Genomic DNA, 17,031 nt, shown 5'->3' on the forward strand with positions numbered 1-17,031 from the left:
CAGTGCGGCAATCACGACTGACAGCCAGGAGTTGTGAGGGTTCGACGGAAGTGCGCATTTTCTTCAGTAGAATTCGCTTTTCTTCGCAAGGGAGTCGTGTCTTTGCCAGTGCCAGACAGCCTGGAGGAAGCAAACCCATGGTTACCAAAAAGGAGTGAATTGCTGCGATTGTTTACAAATTTCTATCCAACAATACGCGGAACATATGATTGGTGGAAATGAGTCTAGCGCCACGAACAAGAAGTAGCCGAGCTTGTCATCTGAAATTTCAATGTCAAGATCCATCAATCGAGCATTTATTGTCTTCGAGTGACTTAGATAAATCTTAAGTTAATGTTTATTTTCCGAGTATTCAACGCGTCTTTCGCCCATGATCGACATTGTTTGAAGAGGTGAGTGGCCCGCAGTGCATTCCAACTGGACGTTCACTTCAGAACGGTGCCGTTTCTCCCAAATTTTCGTAAATTACCTTTGCCTCCAGTTGCATAAAAAGTAATTGCCATTTACTTTGTGTTGTCATTCCGTGTGTCAAGCAACGCGCACTTTTCTCGTTCTTTTATTCTGTCCCCTAACAGGTTTGATTTTCAGAACTTGTAGTTTATTATCGAATCTACGAGCTGGCATGCGACCCCAAACGATTGCGAAAATGCATTCACAACCTCTGCAGAACGTGTCTGCGGACTCAATTACACAAAAGTATGGGAAACTGAAGAGGTAATTACTTTTGCGCTTGATGAGATCACAGCCTGTCGTGGGCAGTTCTGAAATGACTAAACTTTCCAGGGTCGAGAATATAATAAAGTCACAACAAGACTGCAGGGAGTATCGAGGACTCCAGCTAGAGAATGGACTCAAGGTGCTCCTTATTAGCGATCCAGCTACTGATATTTCGGCTGCAGCGATGTGTGTTCGAGTCGGGTGAGTAGATTGAGTCAATTATTAGATTTTGAAAAGAACAGGCCCACAAGGTCTTAGGTCCTGGAAATCTTTGCATTACAATTGGGGCTAGGATGACGAATGAGTAGGAATTTTCTGGGTTCTATTTATTTCTTCTCGGAAATTTGTGAAGATATCGACTCTTTAAGTCGAGCGTGTTTTTCAAATGACTCCTGACAACGGCTGCAATCTTGAAAAATTGGAATTACTACATCTGGTTTTTCTTAAATCGAATCTGGAACGAGTACTTTTTTTCGAAATTCAGTTGATGACGATTATTGTTCAGATTTCAGATTTATTTATTGAGCAAAGAAAAGAAATACATGTGCGGTACAAAGGGAATAATAACTTAAAAGCTCAAGCGTGACTAATTAAATATGTAACGCTAACCTACGGAGATATCCGGCCTAGCCGGTTACATGTTATAAAGTGAAAAGGTGGTGCATGTCAGTGCTTATTTGACATAACATGTGCTTAAACCTAAGAATAATTTATAACACAACTAAACAAACATAACACAAAATAGTACTCCGTACTGGGAAACAGAAAAAAGGGAGTTTTTTAGGGACAGGATTGATTAACGGAATTGGAGTAAAGCGCAGTCCTTCCTCAATGGTGTTAGCATTCTGAGAAAGGGCTACCTTTTACTCGATTTGGGCCTCTGCGAGGACAGTGACCCAAGGCGGGAGGGGTGAAAAGGACTGTGGGATTGCGGGGGGCATGTATTGTGGGGCTTAATTGGTAGAAGGAGGGACCTTTATTTAGGGAAGAAATTAATGCTTGGAGGTATCACATTATGTACAGGCTAATTAATTTCTATTGTCTTAATCTGGACTAAGTAAAAAAAAAATAATAAAAGGTGATCTACACCTGCGCGGGGATTGACTGCCAGAACATTGAACTTACGCGTTTAGCCTCTATGGAAGTCCGGGGAGGAGCTTTGATAAAAGGAGAGGATGACGAAGGGAGGGGAGGCGTGATGGTTGAAAGGAGAGTTGCTGTCCGAGAGGAGAGTCAGCCCTGACACGTAGTACCTCTGCTCGCGTAATAGTGCATTACGTTTAGCGAGATTTTTTATCAGCGGGTTAGGGTGGGACGGCCACTTTTTCAGTCTGACGCGCGACAACTTGATCATGTGCGGAATTATGGGGCAAACCCCGGAAAGGTCCTACAGAAGAGAGTTTTGGTGGAATTTTAGGTTTGGCCTTCTGTATTTGGCCGTGCATTTCCTGAGTATCATCCTTTCAAAGCGTTGGAGGGCTTCTGCTACGTTCGGTGACATGGTAGCCCATGCTGGGAAACTGTAGGTCAGGATTGGACGAATGAGAGTTTTGTATAAAAGGGTTTTGGTGGCAGGGAACAGGGCCCGGGATGAGAGGAGGTTTTTTAAGGCAGCTGAGACCTTAGAGGCCTTGGCGATAGCAGATCTGACGTGAGGGTTGGATTTAAGTCTGTTGTTGAGGGAGATTCCCAGGTATTTAATATTTGATTTCGGCTTGAGTGTGTGGTTAGCAATGCATAAATGCAGGTTTTTGCTTTCTGGTACTGTGCGCCAGTGGCACTTCCAACTGGGGTTTCTGAAGCAAATAACCTCAGATTTAAGGGAATTAACGGTAAGGGCCCAACGGTTGAAATAAGCGATGACCCTATTGGTTAGGATATTGAGAGAGAGGGAGGCTATTGAGGGCCTGACACCACTCGCATCTAGCATGGTGTCATCAGCGAAGAGGATCCCTCCTGACGCGGGAGGACCATTGTCGTTGGAGGGAGAGGGCGGGAGAAGGGCTGCCTGACTTGCCGTTGTCGTGGGGAATAAGTTTACGGGAGGGAGGGGAATATCGTGGAGGAATATGTTAAAAAGTTTGGGGCCTAGAATAGATCCCTGAGGGACTCCTGAGTTTACCGGGGAGTCGCTGGAGCGTAGTCCATCAGAACGCACGTGGCAAGTTCTATTGGAGATGAAGTCTGCGAGGATTCTGAATAAGGGGAGGGGGCAATTGGAATGGATTAGTTTGTAGAGCAATCCCTCTTTCCAAACAGAATCAAACGCCTTTTCGAGGTCTAAGGCGCAGGCTACGGTGCAATGCCTGTTTTCCAGTTGATTGAGGATATGGTCTTGCAGGTACATGATTGCCTGCTCGGTGCATCTGAGGTTTTCGAAGCCGAATTGGTTAAGTGGAATGATGGCGGAGTAGTGTCTATTGAGGTGGAAAGAAGAGAGATGGGCCTCATATCTTTGAGATCGCCGGAGCACCCCATCTTAGGGATAGGTATGAGGAGGGCTGATTTCCAAGATACCGGGAAGTGGCCGTTGTTCAGGCAGTTGCTGAAGAGGATGGCGTGACGTTCACTGATGGTAGGCGCACACTTCCGCAGAATAAAGTTCGGGATGCCATCGGGGCCCGAAGATTTTTTATTGTTGCACCGGGAGATTGCAATTTCAATTTCTTCTAGGGAGGTAAAGAAGGAGGCGAACGGGCCTGTTCTGACTGCATCAGCCGGGCATCTGGGAGAAAAGGGGCAAAGGCAAGACCCTTCCAAGCTCAACCTTTTACCGCAGACAGCATTGGCGACCACCGAGTTCCAGATGGGGTCCGCTGGCGGTTTTGTTCTGAATAAGTGGCTGAAATAGTCTACGCAGGCGGATATTTTTTCCTCGGGAGAGTGACACTGGAGGTTACCTATTTTTATCGGGGTTTATATATATATATATATTTTTTTCTTCCGGCCAATCGATTAATTACTGAGAAAACTTGTGGGCCGGTTTAAGGGATTTGAGGAGTTTCTTGTAAGATGCATTCAGTTCGGACCGAATAGCTTCATTGATTTTGCTGGACAGGTCTTTGAAGATCTCGGAGAGGAGACGGTAGTCAGCGTTGCATCTGTTCCGTGACCGGTGAAATAAATGTTTCCTGCGCTGCAGTAGTCTGTTTCTATCGCGGACTAAGAGGAGGGTTGAGGGGGAAAGGCACCCGTATTTGTAGTAACCAGATTCTTTAAATGGAGCGTGTTTGTCAATTGTAGTTTCGAAGGCAGAGTTGACTTTCCGGATGTATGTATCTAGCTCAACATTAGAGTGGATGCGCGATTTGTCCAGGGGAGGGCCCAGCACGCTGTCTAAGTCGCATTGGAAATCGTCCCAGTTTGTCAGATTGAAAGATCTGCATTTGTGCGGATGGTGGAGTGAAGGGAGAATTTGCTGTAGATGTAGAGAGAGACTGAGGGCATGATGGTCCGGGTGGGCTGCTAGAGAGGAGCAGCTAGTGACATGCTGAGAAATTGGACGAGATTATAAAGCCGTCTAGGAAAGAGGATCCACGAGGAAAGGATGGCACTCCCGCGTTAATGATGTCCGCGCTAAGGAATGGACCTGACTGGAACGATTATTGTTCTCTCAGGCCAGCTTCATCGATTAGTTATTTCAGATTTAGGCAAGAAGGTCTAGTTCATGCAGAAAAAAGGATTAATTTGACCGGTCACATCATTCTATTTAGTATTTTTCGTTTGTTTGAATATTGAGGGGTTCTAATTCCTTATTCACTTGATGTCGGACCGGAAGAAGAGACGAGAATGGCTTACGGTTTCGTCCAGGCCAGAATCAACCCATCAGACACTGCCTCACCTCTGCCCTGGGAGTAGCACGACTGAAGTAGTTCGCAGATGTTAACCGTGAACCATCTTTGTCTCTGAATACTTAAGCTTTATTCATAATATCCAACAGCTAACTCACTAAAAACTAGAGCAACACTATAGTACGGTTTGTCGTAAACACACTAAAACGCTATTCATACTACCCAGCAGGAAGCGTGTCCAGCACAGTAGTCCAGTACGGGGCCTGTGTGGGGTTGCCAAATCTCCCATCAGGCGCGTACCTTCGTGCGGATAAAGGAATGCTCGGTAAATGCGTTATGGGCATGCTTATGCCCAGGCTGGGTAGTTGGGAAGTAAACGCCCACCCGTGGATGAAAATTGGCGATAGGAAGGACACCCAGAAATCAAACAAAACATGGAGGACAAGAAAGATAATTGTTTTTGCTGTGCAGGGCTTCGGAAATCCAGTGCCGACGGTTTTTGAAAGTCGGCAACTGGGCGATACCCTGCGACCGCAGTCCCTCAGTAGCGGGAAAATTGACTACTTTAGCATATAATGCTACAAGAGATCTTAGGGGAGTGAAAATGAAATCTACATCGGATCCTTTTCGAAAAAGCTTAAAACTTTTAAGGTCACTGAAGACAACATTATCCCTAGGCAGTCGAGATTAATCGCGGGACTCGGAAAGAATCTAGGAGAGTCCCCGGACTGACAAACTATCGATGCTATAAAAGATGATCGTTGAAGGTAGCAAACTGCAATAGTATTTGTTTTACTAGGGGAACGCATAAATGGTTTCTGTGAGTTCATTAAGGAGAGGTGGAATATCCACCAAAATATAAGGGCTCTTATACCTGGCAATAAGTTGTATATTAGGGATGTGGAGGAAAAAAACGCCCAAGAGCCATGTGGCAAAGTCACGCGGGAAACGCCTCCTCAACATAGGGTAGATGAGGACACGACAAACGGAGTAGGGATGAAATAATTGAAACCCTAGGTGTCCAACAAGCTCAACGCCGAAGAAAGCATAGCCGGCGAATGTTCCGGGTAGTTCTTTGATTACGGCTCCAACTTTGACAAGAAGTAAAGAGTCTACAACTGCCTGGGTGGCAAAAAGCGGCAGATGGGGAAAAAGAAGATTTGTCCGGAAGTAATTGTTATTTTCAAGAAAGGAGATATGTCGTACGCATATAACCTTCGGAAAATCAAAACCGATCTGGAATTGACAGACCTGGGTGGCAGTGTGAGTCATACCAGGCGTACGCAAAAAGGGAATATAATGCCGGAACTAAACAAATTTATCGAGAAGACAGTGGATAGTTTGCGCGTGGAGAAGGTGCTGGGTGAGCAAGCAGATGTGAAATCTCGAAAGCAACAGATAGTAATCGAGTGCAAAGACGTAGACGAGGTCACATCACGAGAGGATATCTGCTCTTAGGGAACAATTCAACCTTATCAAACGGATGAAGAAGTCATACGGAGGTACACAGACTTTATTATTAACTTGCCGGTGGAATCAGGGATTAAACTGATTACAAGGCAAGGAAAGAATAAGTAGGGTCGTATGCCGACTTAGGGAGTAAGTATCTCTCAAGAGATGCTTCAGATGCCTCAATTTCGATCACTTTGCAGCAGCATGTACTAGTGAGCACGATAGGTTGAGAAGGTGCAATAAGTGTGGACAAGAGGGCCACCTTATCAATGACTGCAGGGGAGATCCATAATGCATGTTGTGCAAAGGGAAAAAGAAGTGGACGACCGACGCGTTGCAGGTAGTGGCAGATGTCCAGCATATAGGAGGGAGCTGAATTGTAAGGCTGGATGAGGTTGATACAAACTAACCGTAACCATTGCGAATGTTCAGATAGCTGAGTGGTTAGAGCACAAGGCTATCGTACGGAAGGTCGCGGTTCAAATCTCACTGGTGGCAGTGGGCAGTGGGATTTGTATCGTGATTTGACGTCGGATACTAGTCGACTCAGCTGTGAATGAGTACCTGAGCCACATCAGGGTAATAATCTCGGGCGAGCGTAATGCTGAACACATTGCCTCCTACAGTATACTGTAGTGCACCGCTACGGTCTTGAATAAGGTGCTCTAGCACACTTCAAGCCCCTGGTTATTATTATTGTTGCGAGGCAACTCAAAACTTACTCTCAGAAACCATTCGAGAGTCGAACGTGGATGTGGCGGTAATATGTGAACCCTACCGAAATTTTGCTAGTGCTACGTGGGTGAAAGACCCATCGAGAAACGCGGTAATATAGGCATGTCGACGGCAAGTCATTCAAGGAAGAATGGCATTCACAGGAGCCAGCTTTGTACGTAGACTGTAGACTGGGGAAGTCGAGTGACGAACACCAGGGGCCAAATCCTCCTTGAAAGCTTCGCGGAGGTGAACATCGTACTAATCAACGTTGGATGCGTGCCCACCTTCCGAAGCAGAGGGCTAGGCTCAATCGTCGATCTGACTTACCTCGTATCTCGTTGGCGAGAGTGGTCGTCTGGCGGGTAAGTGATCACTACACCCACAGTGATCATCAGGCCATCTTCCTCGACATCGGGAACGGGGAACGCGACAGTCAAGTTAGCAACAAAAGCAGAAAAACCAGAATAGCTGGGTGGCCAACTGGAATTTTCGAGGAAGAGACATTCCTCGCGGTTTTAGAAGGAGATTACGATCAGAAGAGAACGATACTTTAAAAAAAGTGATCCAGTTATGACAACGGTCACTGAGGCATGCAACTCTACAATGCCGCGACGCAAGTTCTGTCACAGTAGGAAACTAAACTACTGGTGGAACTAAGAAATTTCGCTATTGAGAGCATCGTGCCTGCGGGCGAGGAGGCTTTGCCAAAAGACCGGGTGGAAGCCAGAACATCGGTAGTAGGAGAAGAATACAGTGATCTTCAAAGTCGCCTTAAGAAAGCTATACGGAAACGTAAGCGGAATTGCTACAACCAATTGTGCCTTGACACAAATACGAACCCGTGGAGTGCTGCTTACAAGGTTGTAATGAACAAGATTCGTGGACAAAAATCACCACATGTGACGTGCCCGCGACTTCTTGTTTTTGTTCAGCCTTTGTCCAGTTCACAAGCGTATTCGTGATCGGTTTCGTCATTTAGTTCTATCAATTGCCGGATCTGAATGTAATCGGCCGGCCTTCTTGCCGATCAGATGGTGTTCTACCTTCCTGAATAACCCGATTAAAGAATTCACTGAGCCACAGTATTGGGTCCTAGCTCTTTGCTTTTCAGAGCTTAGATGCGATGTCGCCAGGTCCTGTTGCTGTCCCCGATTTCATTCGTTTTACTGTTTCCTCGACTTCAGTTGCGCTGACAGTTAAGTTCTTGAGGGTTTAAAGTGGGCACCTGTCTTGCGAGTTAATCCCATAGTCTTCTTAAGACACGGATTGATTTTGTGACCACAATCAGAGCCCCGCTGAGACAAGCAACAACAGTACCAGTCTATACCAACACCCGTGTTGAAACGCAACACCACGCCGAGGCCCGAAGGTCTCTTCTCGGTTGAGCATAACCACAACTCCCATGAAACTCCCACTAGGGGCTAACCGCAAACAACTGAGCTGTACTCACATACAACGGGAGTTCACCCGAAGTATGAGAGTCCAGGGGCTATCCCGGTTCCCATGGTACCAGTATACCCCTGGTAAGGTTTCGAGACCAATTTGCCATTTCAGATGAGCGGGAATGATTCTAGATGTGGAGGATGGACAAATTCTTCAGTTGAAATCTGCTCGAAATATTCTCGGCATCTATCGGTAAGCAAAGTACCGTTATTAACGCAACAGAAGTGTTCGATATCCTGGGTGCATTCGTTTCGGCTTTTGGCAAGTGGAAACAGATCTTTCTCGCCATCCCGAGTGTCCAGTTTATCATAAAGATTTTTGTAATTGGTCGCTCGGGTGACAGCGATCGCTTTCTTTGCTTGTCAGTTGCCATTCTTAAGAATTTGCCAATTGGCGAGCGTTTTATAGTCCTCTTACAATTCATTAGGATGTCTTCTCAATCCCCGAGGTGACCGAGGAGGAACTACGGGAGATCTGTGGACGAATTGAAGACAAGGCTCCGGGATTGGACGGGATTCCGAACAAAGCCTTGAAGTTGGCTGCTAAAACCAGGCCCGCATGATTCATAACTACATTTGAATTATGCATGGTCGAAAGAGTGTTTCTCGCTCAGTGGAAAAAGCAAACGTTGGTTCTGTTATCGAATGTCCATACAAAACCTGACGCGCATCCTCTTTATATCGCCTTATCTGTCTTTTGGACATTATGGGGAAAATGTTGGAGAGGGTGGTATACAACAAGCTGCTTCCGTTCGTTGAGCTAGCTGGTGATCTATCGGAGCGACAATGCAGGTTTCGCAGAGCGCTGTCTACGGTATATGCCATTGCAACGGTCTTGGACCTGGCCCTGCCAACTGGGGTTGGATTAAGGGCACCTTGGCTAAACTGGATGTCCCTGATTACTTAGCTTGGATAATCGAGAGTTAACTCTCGGAGAGATTTGCTTGATATGAGCCAGACCACGGACCGAAGGAATATGTTGTGACTGCAGGGTTTCCCCAAGGCTCTGTACTGGGGCTCCTGCTGAGGAACATAATGTATAACGAAGTGCTCGGCCTCCGCGTGCCAAAGGAGGCAACATTGATTGGTTTTGCAGATGACCTGGCAGTAATAGTAGTGTCCAAAAATTATTAATTTGCAAATATGCATATTTTAGCGACTAATTGTCGCCGTCTTCCAGGATCCAAACCTAAGCACTCAAATTTCCCTGTTAAAATCGCAGAAAAGAAATACGTTGTGATTGATAAAATAACATTCCTTTACAGGTATATGAGCGACCCTGATTACATACCCGGCTTAGCGCACTTCTGTGAGCATATGCTATTCTTGGGTACCGAAAAATATCCGGACGAAAACGATTACTCAACGTACTTATCTAAAAACGGAGGAAGCTCGAATGCAGCAACATATTCGGACAACACACGCTATCATTTCGATGTGGCCCCCGATAAATTGGACGGCGCTTTGGACCGCTTTGCTCAATTTTTTATATCGCCATTGTTCACTGAGAGTGCAACTTTAAGAGAGATTAATGCCGTAAGTTTTATAGTTTTAAAGCCATTTCAGTGAGATTTTGAATATTTAGGGAAATTTTATTTAGGTAAACTCGGAACATGAGAAAAACATACCTGTAGACGCATGGAGATTGCGTCAAGTAAACAAATATTTGGGGAAAACTGATCATCCTTATAGCAAATTTGGGACAGGTAACATTTAAAAAATATTGTGCTTTTGAATTCTATCCTACTTTGGTGTGATTGCTTAGGTAACAAAGATACGCTGCTCACAGTTCCTACAGAGCGCGGAATTAATACTCGTGAGGAACTTATGAAATTCCATGACAAATGGTATTCCGCAAACATAATGTGTTTAGCTGTGATCGGAAAAGGTAAGCCAAAGAAAAGACTGTCTCGTACAATGTTTTGTCCTTGAATGGTTAGTGTCTCGTAAAAGCTTTAACCGATTTCCTTGTCTAGAATCGCTGGATGAATTAGAAGAAATGGTGGTACCTAAATTCTCACAAATCGTTAATAAGAATATTAGTCGACAACTTTGGCAAAATGAACCGTACAGTAAGGAGCAATATGGCACTAAAGTGTACATTGTTCCAGTAAAGGATATTAGAGCACTCACACTAAGCTTTACCATTGACGACCTTTCCAAGCACTACAAATCGAATGTAGGTTTCTTTTTTGAAAATTGTAAATTGTGTAATTTTATGAAAACATCGTTTCGTAGCCGGGACATTACGTTAGTCATTTGATTGGGCATGAAGGGAAGGGAAGCATACTATCGGAGCTGCGAAAGCAAGGATGGTGCAACGGGTAAAAATCAAAACTTTTGAGGGAGTTCCAAATGAATTATGTACATAATTATTTTAACAGGTTGTATTCATCGCACACCGATTTTATAGGTGGGTTTGGATTCTTCGACATTAGTATATCCTTAACAGAAGAAGGTTTGGAGAAAATTGACGAAATCGTGGAATATATTTTTCAAGTAAGATCGACAAGTAAGCTAGATCCAATTTCTATTATGAAAACAACAACTTTTGTTGCAGTATATCAAAATGCTGCAAGAGAGAAAACCTGATAAATGGATATTTGATGAGTTATTTAATTTAAATGAGTTGGGATTCAGATTTAAAGACAAGGAGGATCCAACTTCTCTTGTGAATAATCTATCAGACGCTTTGCATGTAAGTTTTGTTGTTTAATAATCACAGAATGACGTGCAAACAATGTATACTTTCCAAAACTTAGTTATACCCCCTTGAAGAAGTCCTCTCGGCGCCTTGGTTGAGCGACGACTGGCGTCCTGATCTGATAACGGATTTGCTTGATTGTTTTATGCCGGAAAAGTGCCGGATAGTTGCTGTAGGTCAAAAATTCGAGAAGGATACAATGCGTTCGGAACCTTGGTATGGCACCAAGTTTGAAGTTGAGAAAATATCGACGACATTGCTACAGGTGATAAGAATTCAATTTACCTAACGAGAGCCCGAAATAAAGTCGATGTATAATTTCAGAAATGGAAGGACTGCCAATTAAATGAGAACTTCATCCTACCGGAACCTAACCCCTTCATACCGACTGATTTTACTATAATGCGAGAGGACAGTGATTCTTCGAAACACCCAATTATAATACTTGATTCGCCAACGCTGAGGGTTTGGCATAAACAAGACTCGGAATTTCTGAAGCCGAAAACGTTCGTGAACATCGATATTTCTAGTCCAATTGTTAGCAATGACCCATTGAATTTTGACTTAACGCATATGCTTGTTGCCTTGTTCAAGGACAATCTAAACGAATACTTATATAATATTGAGTTAGCTGGCCTTAGATTCAATATATCCACATCAACCTCGGGAGTGTCGGTATGAAAGAAAATTAATTAAATCCAAACTTCATAAGAGATGACCATCTATCGTCCTTCTATCACTTGCAGCTGCAATTCAGCGGATACAGCCACAAACAAAAGGTTCTGATCGAGAAGGTTTTGGATCATTTGTTTGATTTTAAAATAGACCCGCAACGCTTTGAAATTTTGAAAGAAGAATTTCGATTGTTACTAAAGAACTTCGTGGCAGATCAACCGTACCAACATTCCTTGTATTACTTGGCGTTGATCCTAGTTGAAAACGCGTGGTCAAAGTCTGAATTAGAGGCAGCGATAAAATGTAAGATTTTTAGTAACCAATACCTGATCCTTGCTCGTTAGGTTTATCGTAAATCGTCTCTTCTAGGTCTGACTCCCGAACGACTTGAATGGTTTTTAAAAGAATTTTTGTCTAGATTCCACGCAGAATGTTTTATTTACGGAAACATTAATAAACAAGCGGCACTAGATGTAGCTGACATAATTAGCAATAAGATAAATTCAACGAATTCCGTTATATTACCATTGCTATCGCGGCAATTGCTACTTAAACGAGAGTACAAACTGCCTGAAGGTAATTCTGATGATAAATTTCCATAAAACTTTATTATAGCGATCATTAAACTTACTACTGACTACTAAGTTTTGAAACACATTACGAAACTCATGTAAACCTATTTATCGCAGGTGAATCCTATTTATTCAAAAGTGACAATAAATTCCATAAATCATCATGCGCTCAACTGTATTTGCAATGTGGGATAATCAACGATACTTCTTCAGTGTTTGTTGATTTGGTAGCCCAAGTACTGAACGAGCCATGCTATAATATATTGCGAACTCAAGTAAGTCCCACAGACGTTTAATACCGCCTCAGACTTTCTTTCAAGCAAACTTTGTTATTTGAAATATTCTTCATTTTTCTTTTCGAGGAACAATTAGGTTACATAGTTCATCTTGGATCGAGAAAAACTACCGGAACGACTGGTATTAAAATCATTGTGCAATCCGACAAACATCCAGAGTTTGTTGAAACTAGGATAGAATGTTTCCTCAAAGAGATGTTGGTAAGTTTGAGATATTTCTTATTAAGCTTTCAGTGAATTTTCAATTTTTTACTATCGCAGGGTCAACTTGAGAAAATGAGCGAGAGTGATTTCAACGCGCATAAGGAAGCACTCATTTCGAAGAAGCTAGAGAAACCGAAAAAGCTTTCAGTGGTGTTTCACCGATATCTGAGCGAAATATCGATATCGTCTTATCACTTTGAAAGGGATTTGGCTGAAGTTGCGATATTGAGAAAAATTACGAAGCAAGAGCTACTAAACTTCTATAAAGTGAGTAAAAATATTTAGTTTTTAATAATTTTTATATTTATAATTGTTAGAAGGGTTGGGAGATATTAAGAGGTATTCATCAAAGAGGAAATTAAGAAACACAATGTGAAAACAAACCCGATATCGCTCGTAACATGAATGGCCCTGGCTCCCTATTGTTCTTCCGGGGTTGCTATTCGGGGGGAGAGGGGTTGGATTTCAACAGGCCGTGCCTCACTGACACTGGAAGCAAGAGAAGCACCGAATGAGGGTGCGATCTGTGGTGCATCTTTCTTGGCAACCTACCTAGCACGGGGACGGGATATTTCAGTGGAGAAGTCTCTCCTCGTGATTGAGCTTAGTTAGTCCGGATAAACATTCTTGCCATATCCAACATCTACACTGATGATATATTTATGTAAAGATTAGATCATTCAGGGAAGAAAGTTAAGAAGTTAATCTATTTTTTTAAGAATTGCGGGGTCCTAAGTCCACATCCACTTGATGTCGGATCAGACCAAAGAGGGAGCAACTTACTCCCTCTTTTTTTGGTCTACAGACCCCTCGTTTAAGGCTTAGCATCCCAATTTCAAAAATATTAAGTGAAGACGGTTTTCCGCTTTCTTGCCAAAGGAGAGACAAATCGTCAGACGCTGCCTCACCTCTGTCCTGGGAGCAGCGTGATCGAACGGCAGATGTTAAATGCTCCTTTATATAATTCGCAAAAGACGACATGACTGCGATTTATATTGGGCGTAAAAGCGATCCGGTCCAATATCAAGTGGATGCACACTTAAGTTCCCACAATTCTTAAAAAAAAATATGTTCACCTCTGGCCAAGCTTTGGCCCAAAGTCTGGGCGGATTTACGCTCAATGTACATAATTCACAGTCATGTCGTGTTCTTCGAATTACATAAAGGAGCATTGAACATCTGCTCCCAGGGTAAAGGTGAGGCAGTGCCTGACGCCTGCCTCTGCCCTGGTAAGAAACAGTAAAGTTAATCGATTATTGAGTTGATTATGGAGTGCACAGTCCAGTCGCGGCATGGTCCACTATAGGCCCTGTGCAAATCGCAGATATCCTATACATATTTGCGCGCAAAATCTCACGATCGGGTGTTATAGTATGAGGCCAGATCCTCCTTCCCTATCAGAAGTCAGCAGCTCTCAAATATGCGAGTAGATTCTATTTCTCGCAATCGCTAGCAGCGTGTTAACTGCGCTCATCAGTCAGGAGCCGGGCCCCACCTGGCCAGTCCGTTGACTTATTCATTCCCTTCTATGTTCCCATGATCGGTAATCCAGATGAGGGTGATTCTGAGCGTTCCGACCAGACTGCTCACTGCGCCATCAGATTGGAGGATATCATTACTGAGTATAACGTCTTAAGCCTTCGCCACACAAAGCGCGGTCTGCCCCGGCGATCTCTACTCGCAGCGATTTGTCAATGAAGTTGTGTGATACAATATTGTATTGCAAATGCCTCCTCGACTTCAGTTGCGCTGACTGGTGGAACTGCTCCAAATGTCGGCAATGATTGTGGAAGTGGAGGATGAGCAAATTCTTCAGTTGAAATCTGCTCGAAGTATTCTCGCCATCTATCCGTTGCGGCTCGACGGTTGGTAAGCAAAGTACCGTTCTTGTCATTAACGCAACAGAAATGTTCGATATCCTGTGTGCGTTCATCACGGCTTTTAGCAAGTCGATAAAGATCTCTCTCGCCATCCCGAGTGTCCAGTTTATCGTAAAGATTTTTGAAATGGTTTGCTCGGGTGACAACGACCGCTTTCTTTGCTCCCCGGTTGGCATTCTTATAAATTTGCCAATTAGCAGGTGTTTTATCGTTGAGAAATTTGTGGTAGAGGCGTTTCTTTTCACGGACCTTCATTTTAACATCATCATTCCGAAGCCAAGTATCTCGGTTGATGTACCGCTTACCCGGCTTGGTGACCCCGAGGGTTGCAGAGGCCGCTTTGTGGATCGTGTCTTTCATTTGGTTCCATGATTCTTCCACATTCGTAATGGTTGGCAATCGTATGAGTGAGACCGTTTCTTCTTTCTTCTCACCAAATCACCACCATTTAATGCGCGGCGGGCCAGTGCGTTCCTCACGCTGTTTTATCGGTGGCTTAATTCGCAGGACGGCAATCAATGGCCGATGTTGAGGTGCGATGGTCTCATAGGGAACGACTTTGCAATCAGTGACAGTGGTAAAATGTTGGCGTCTTATGAGAATATAGTCGATTTGCGTTTTATTGTTCCCACTATAAAATGTGGGAAGATGAGACAATCGTTTGATGAACCATGTATTCATAAGTACAAGGTCATGGGTGTCCGCAAAATCGATTATACGCTCGCCACCTTCATTGCGCGCTCCGAACCCCTTTCCCCCATGGCACCTGTTACCGTCTGCCTTTTCACCCACATGACCATTAAGGTCGCCGGCAATGATTATGTAATCGTCAGCAGGCACGTGACAAGTCTTTTCATCGAGAAGTTGCCAGAACGCATCTTTCTCGGCATCAGGTCCACCTGTCTGTGGTGCATACGCGGTGAAGAAGTGAATAGTGCGATCAGCTGATATAATGGTGAGCTTCATCAGCCGATCATCAAATCGTTCGACTTCTTTAATGGCATCACGGAAACCCTCTGAGATGGCAATGCCAACACCATATTGAGTGTGTGGGTTACCAAAATAGAGAAGTTTGTAGCCATTTTTACCGCGTTCGCGTTCAATGTCGCAGCTTTTGGTACCAGACCATCGGGTTTCTTGCAGAGCGCAGATGTCAATGCAGCTTTTCCTTGCAGCGGTGATTAGCGATTTGTTTGCACAAATTCTGCAAATTTGTGCAAGTGTGCAATGAGAGAATGAGAAGGTGCTAATAGAAAAGAAAGTGATTTCTGTATTGCTAGTGGTAGGGGGAGAGTTGACGTTTCTTGCAACTCCTTCAACACGCAAGTGCTGCAAGGGGAACTGAAACACTGCGAAAGTGGTTGTTATCTATGAAAAGATGAAAGCTGCCATACTGTCGTTTGGACATTTCAAAGCACCTGGCATGGATGGCATCTATTCAGCAATGCTAAAAGAGGGCATGGAACAATTAGAACAATTGCTAAGAAATATTTTTCTAGCAAGTCTTGCTTTGGGATATGTGCCTACCTTTTGGCAGAAGGTTAAGGTAGTCTTCATACCGACGCCTGGGAAGTTGACTATTCTAATCCAAAGAACTTCAGACAGATCAGCTTGACTTCATTCTTGCTGAAAGTTTTGGAGAAATTGGTTGTGTGTCACATTCATGAGAACGCATTTAGGTGGCACTCACTTAATGAAAATCAACATATTTAACAGCGTGGAAAGTCCTGTGAGTCTGCTTTTCATTCTTTGGTTACAAAAATAGAGGATGCAATTCTGAAGAGTGAGTACGTGATGGAGTTCTTGTAAAACTATGTCCTGTGACAAAAGTAACGATGAAGAATAGGGCACCCAAAGCCAGGATTCTGGCAAATTTAGTTAAAAGCTCTGAACTCTAAAACAAACTTCCGAGAAACGTGGGGACCTTTGCGAAAGGAAAGAATTGCATCGATTCGTTTTTGTCAGAATCAACATCGCTTCGCTTACCAACGAATATAATTCCGATAAATTTCCTCAACTATATTTAGCAAGATATTTGCATTTCTGAATTTTTAATTTATATATTTCCAGGCATATATTGACAAAGACTCACCGGCCCGACGAAGTCTCATGATCCACATCGTGTCAGGTATCAATGATCATGATAAGGAAACCTTAGAATCCGTCAACCAGAGTACAAAGGAACCAACCTCACATCTTTTAATTACCGACTTGACTGTATTCAAGTCATCTAGAGAATTGTATCCAATTGCGAAACCCCATCTTGATATTACACCCAAAGGTGCAAGAAGTAAATTATAATTGTAACTTAACTTTGAAATGTGAATGTAATAGCTAATAACATAATATAGATGTGAAATAGAATAAAAATTGTGGCGTGAAAATATCTGTTTTAATTCTTGAACTATGGTGGGAGGACATTGCTGGACAAGCTGACCCAAGTTTCATGATAAGCTCCAGCAAATGAATGTGTATGTGTTACCCCTAATTGGAGTACCGCATGAGAACCTTAATAAAATGGTGTTGCAAAGATTCACGAGGCGTAGTCAAAATTCGATTATACGCGAGATTTAGCTGGACT

The 17,031-nt window shown here is 43.6% G+C and overlaps 1 protein-coding gene across 4 annotated transcripts; it reads left to right on the top strand.

Moving 5' to 3' along the window:
- Window positions 1-98: 98 nt before the first annotated feature.
- LOC119647481 (insulin-degrading enzyme) lies at window positions 99-16,834 on the top strand. 4 transcript variants are annotated; one of them, XM_038048427.1, is made up of 18 exons: window positions 99-392; window positions 589-714; window positions 784-918; window positions 9,385-9,655; window positions 9,720-9,825; window positions 9,885-10,007; window positions 10,096-10,298; window positions 10,358-10,443; window positions 10,504-10,618; window positions 10,680-10,817; window positions 10,882-11,088; window positions 11,148-11,498; window positions 11,570-11,801; window positions 11,868-12,074; window positions 12,188-12,345; window positions 12,433-12,567; window positions 12,628-12,837; window positions 16,521-16,834. In XM_038048427.1, exons 1-18 carry the CDS (start codon window positions 334-336, stop codon window positions 16,749-16,751), a joined length of 3,093 nt encoding a protein of 1,030 aa, XP_037904355.1. In that variant the 5' UTR covers window positions 99-333; the 3' UTR covers window positions 16,752-16,834. The 4 variants fall into 4 exon arrangements, with proteins under 4 accessions (XP_037904355.1, XP_037904356.1, XP_037904357.1 ...); XM_038048428.1 differs by having other exon boundaries at window positions 576-714; window positions 16,521-16,751; XM_038048429.1 differs by having other exon boundaries at window positions 352-492; window positions 576-714; window positions 16,521-16,751.
- Window positions 16,835-17,031: the final 197 nt, after the last annotated feature.

This window comes from Hermetia illucens, chromosome 2 (genome assembly GCF_905115235.1).
Source record: "Hermetia illucens chromosome 2, iHerIll2.2.curated.20191125, whole genome shotgun sequence".
Lineage (NCBI taxonomy): Eukaryota > Metazoa > Arthropoda > Insecta > Diptera > Stratiomyidae > Hermetia > Hermetia illucens.

Bases quoted from the DNA above. Each gene is read 5' to 3' on its own strand.
- LOC119647481 (XM_038048427.1), top strand. From the start codon at position 334: ATGTTTATTTTCCGAGTATTCAACGCGTCTTTCGCCCATGATCGACAT. The intron at 10,818-10,881 runs GTAAGTTTTGTT...TCCAAAACTTAG, and splicing joins ATCTATCAGACGCTTTGCAT to TTATACCCCCTTGAAGAAGT. The intron at 11,802-11,867 runs GTAAGATTTTTA...CGTCTCTTCTAG, and splicing joins ATTAGAGGCAGCGATAAAAT to GTCTGACTCCCGAACGACTT.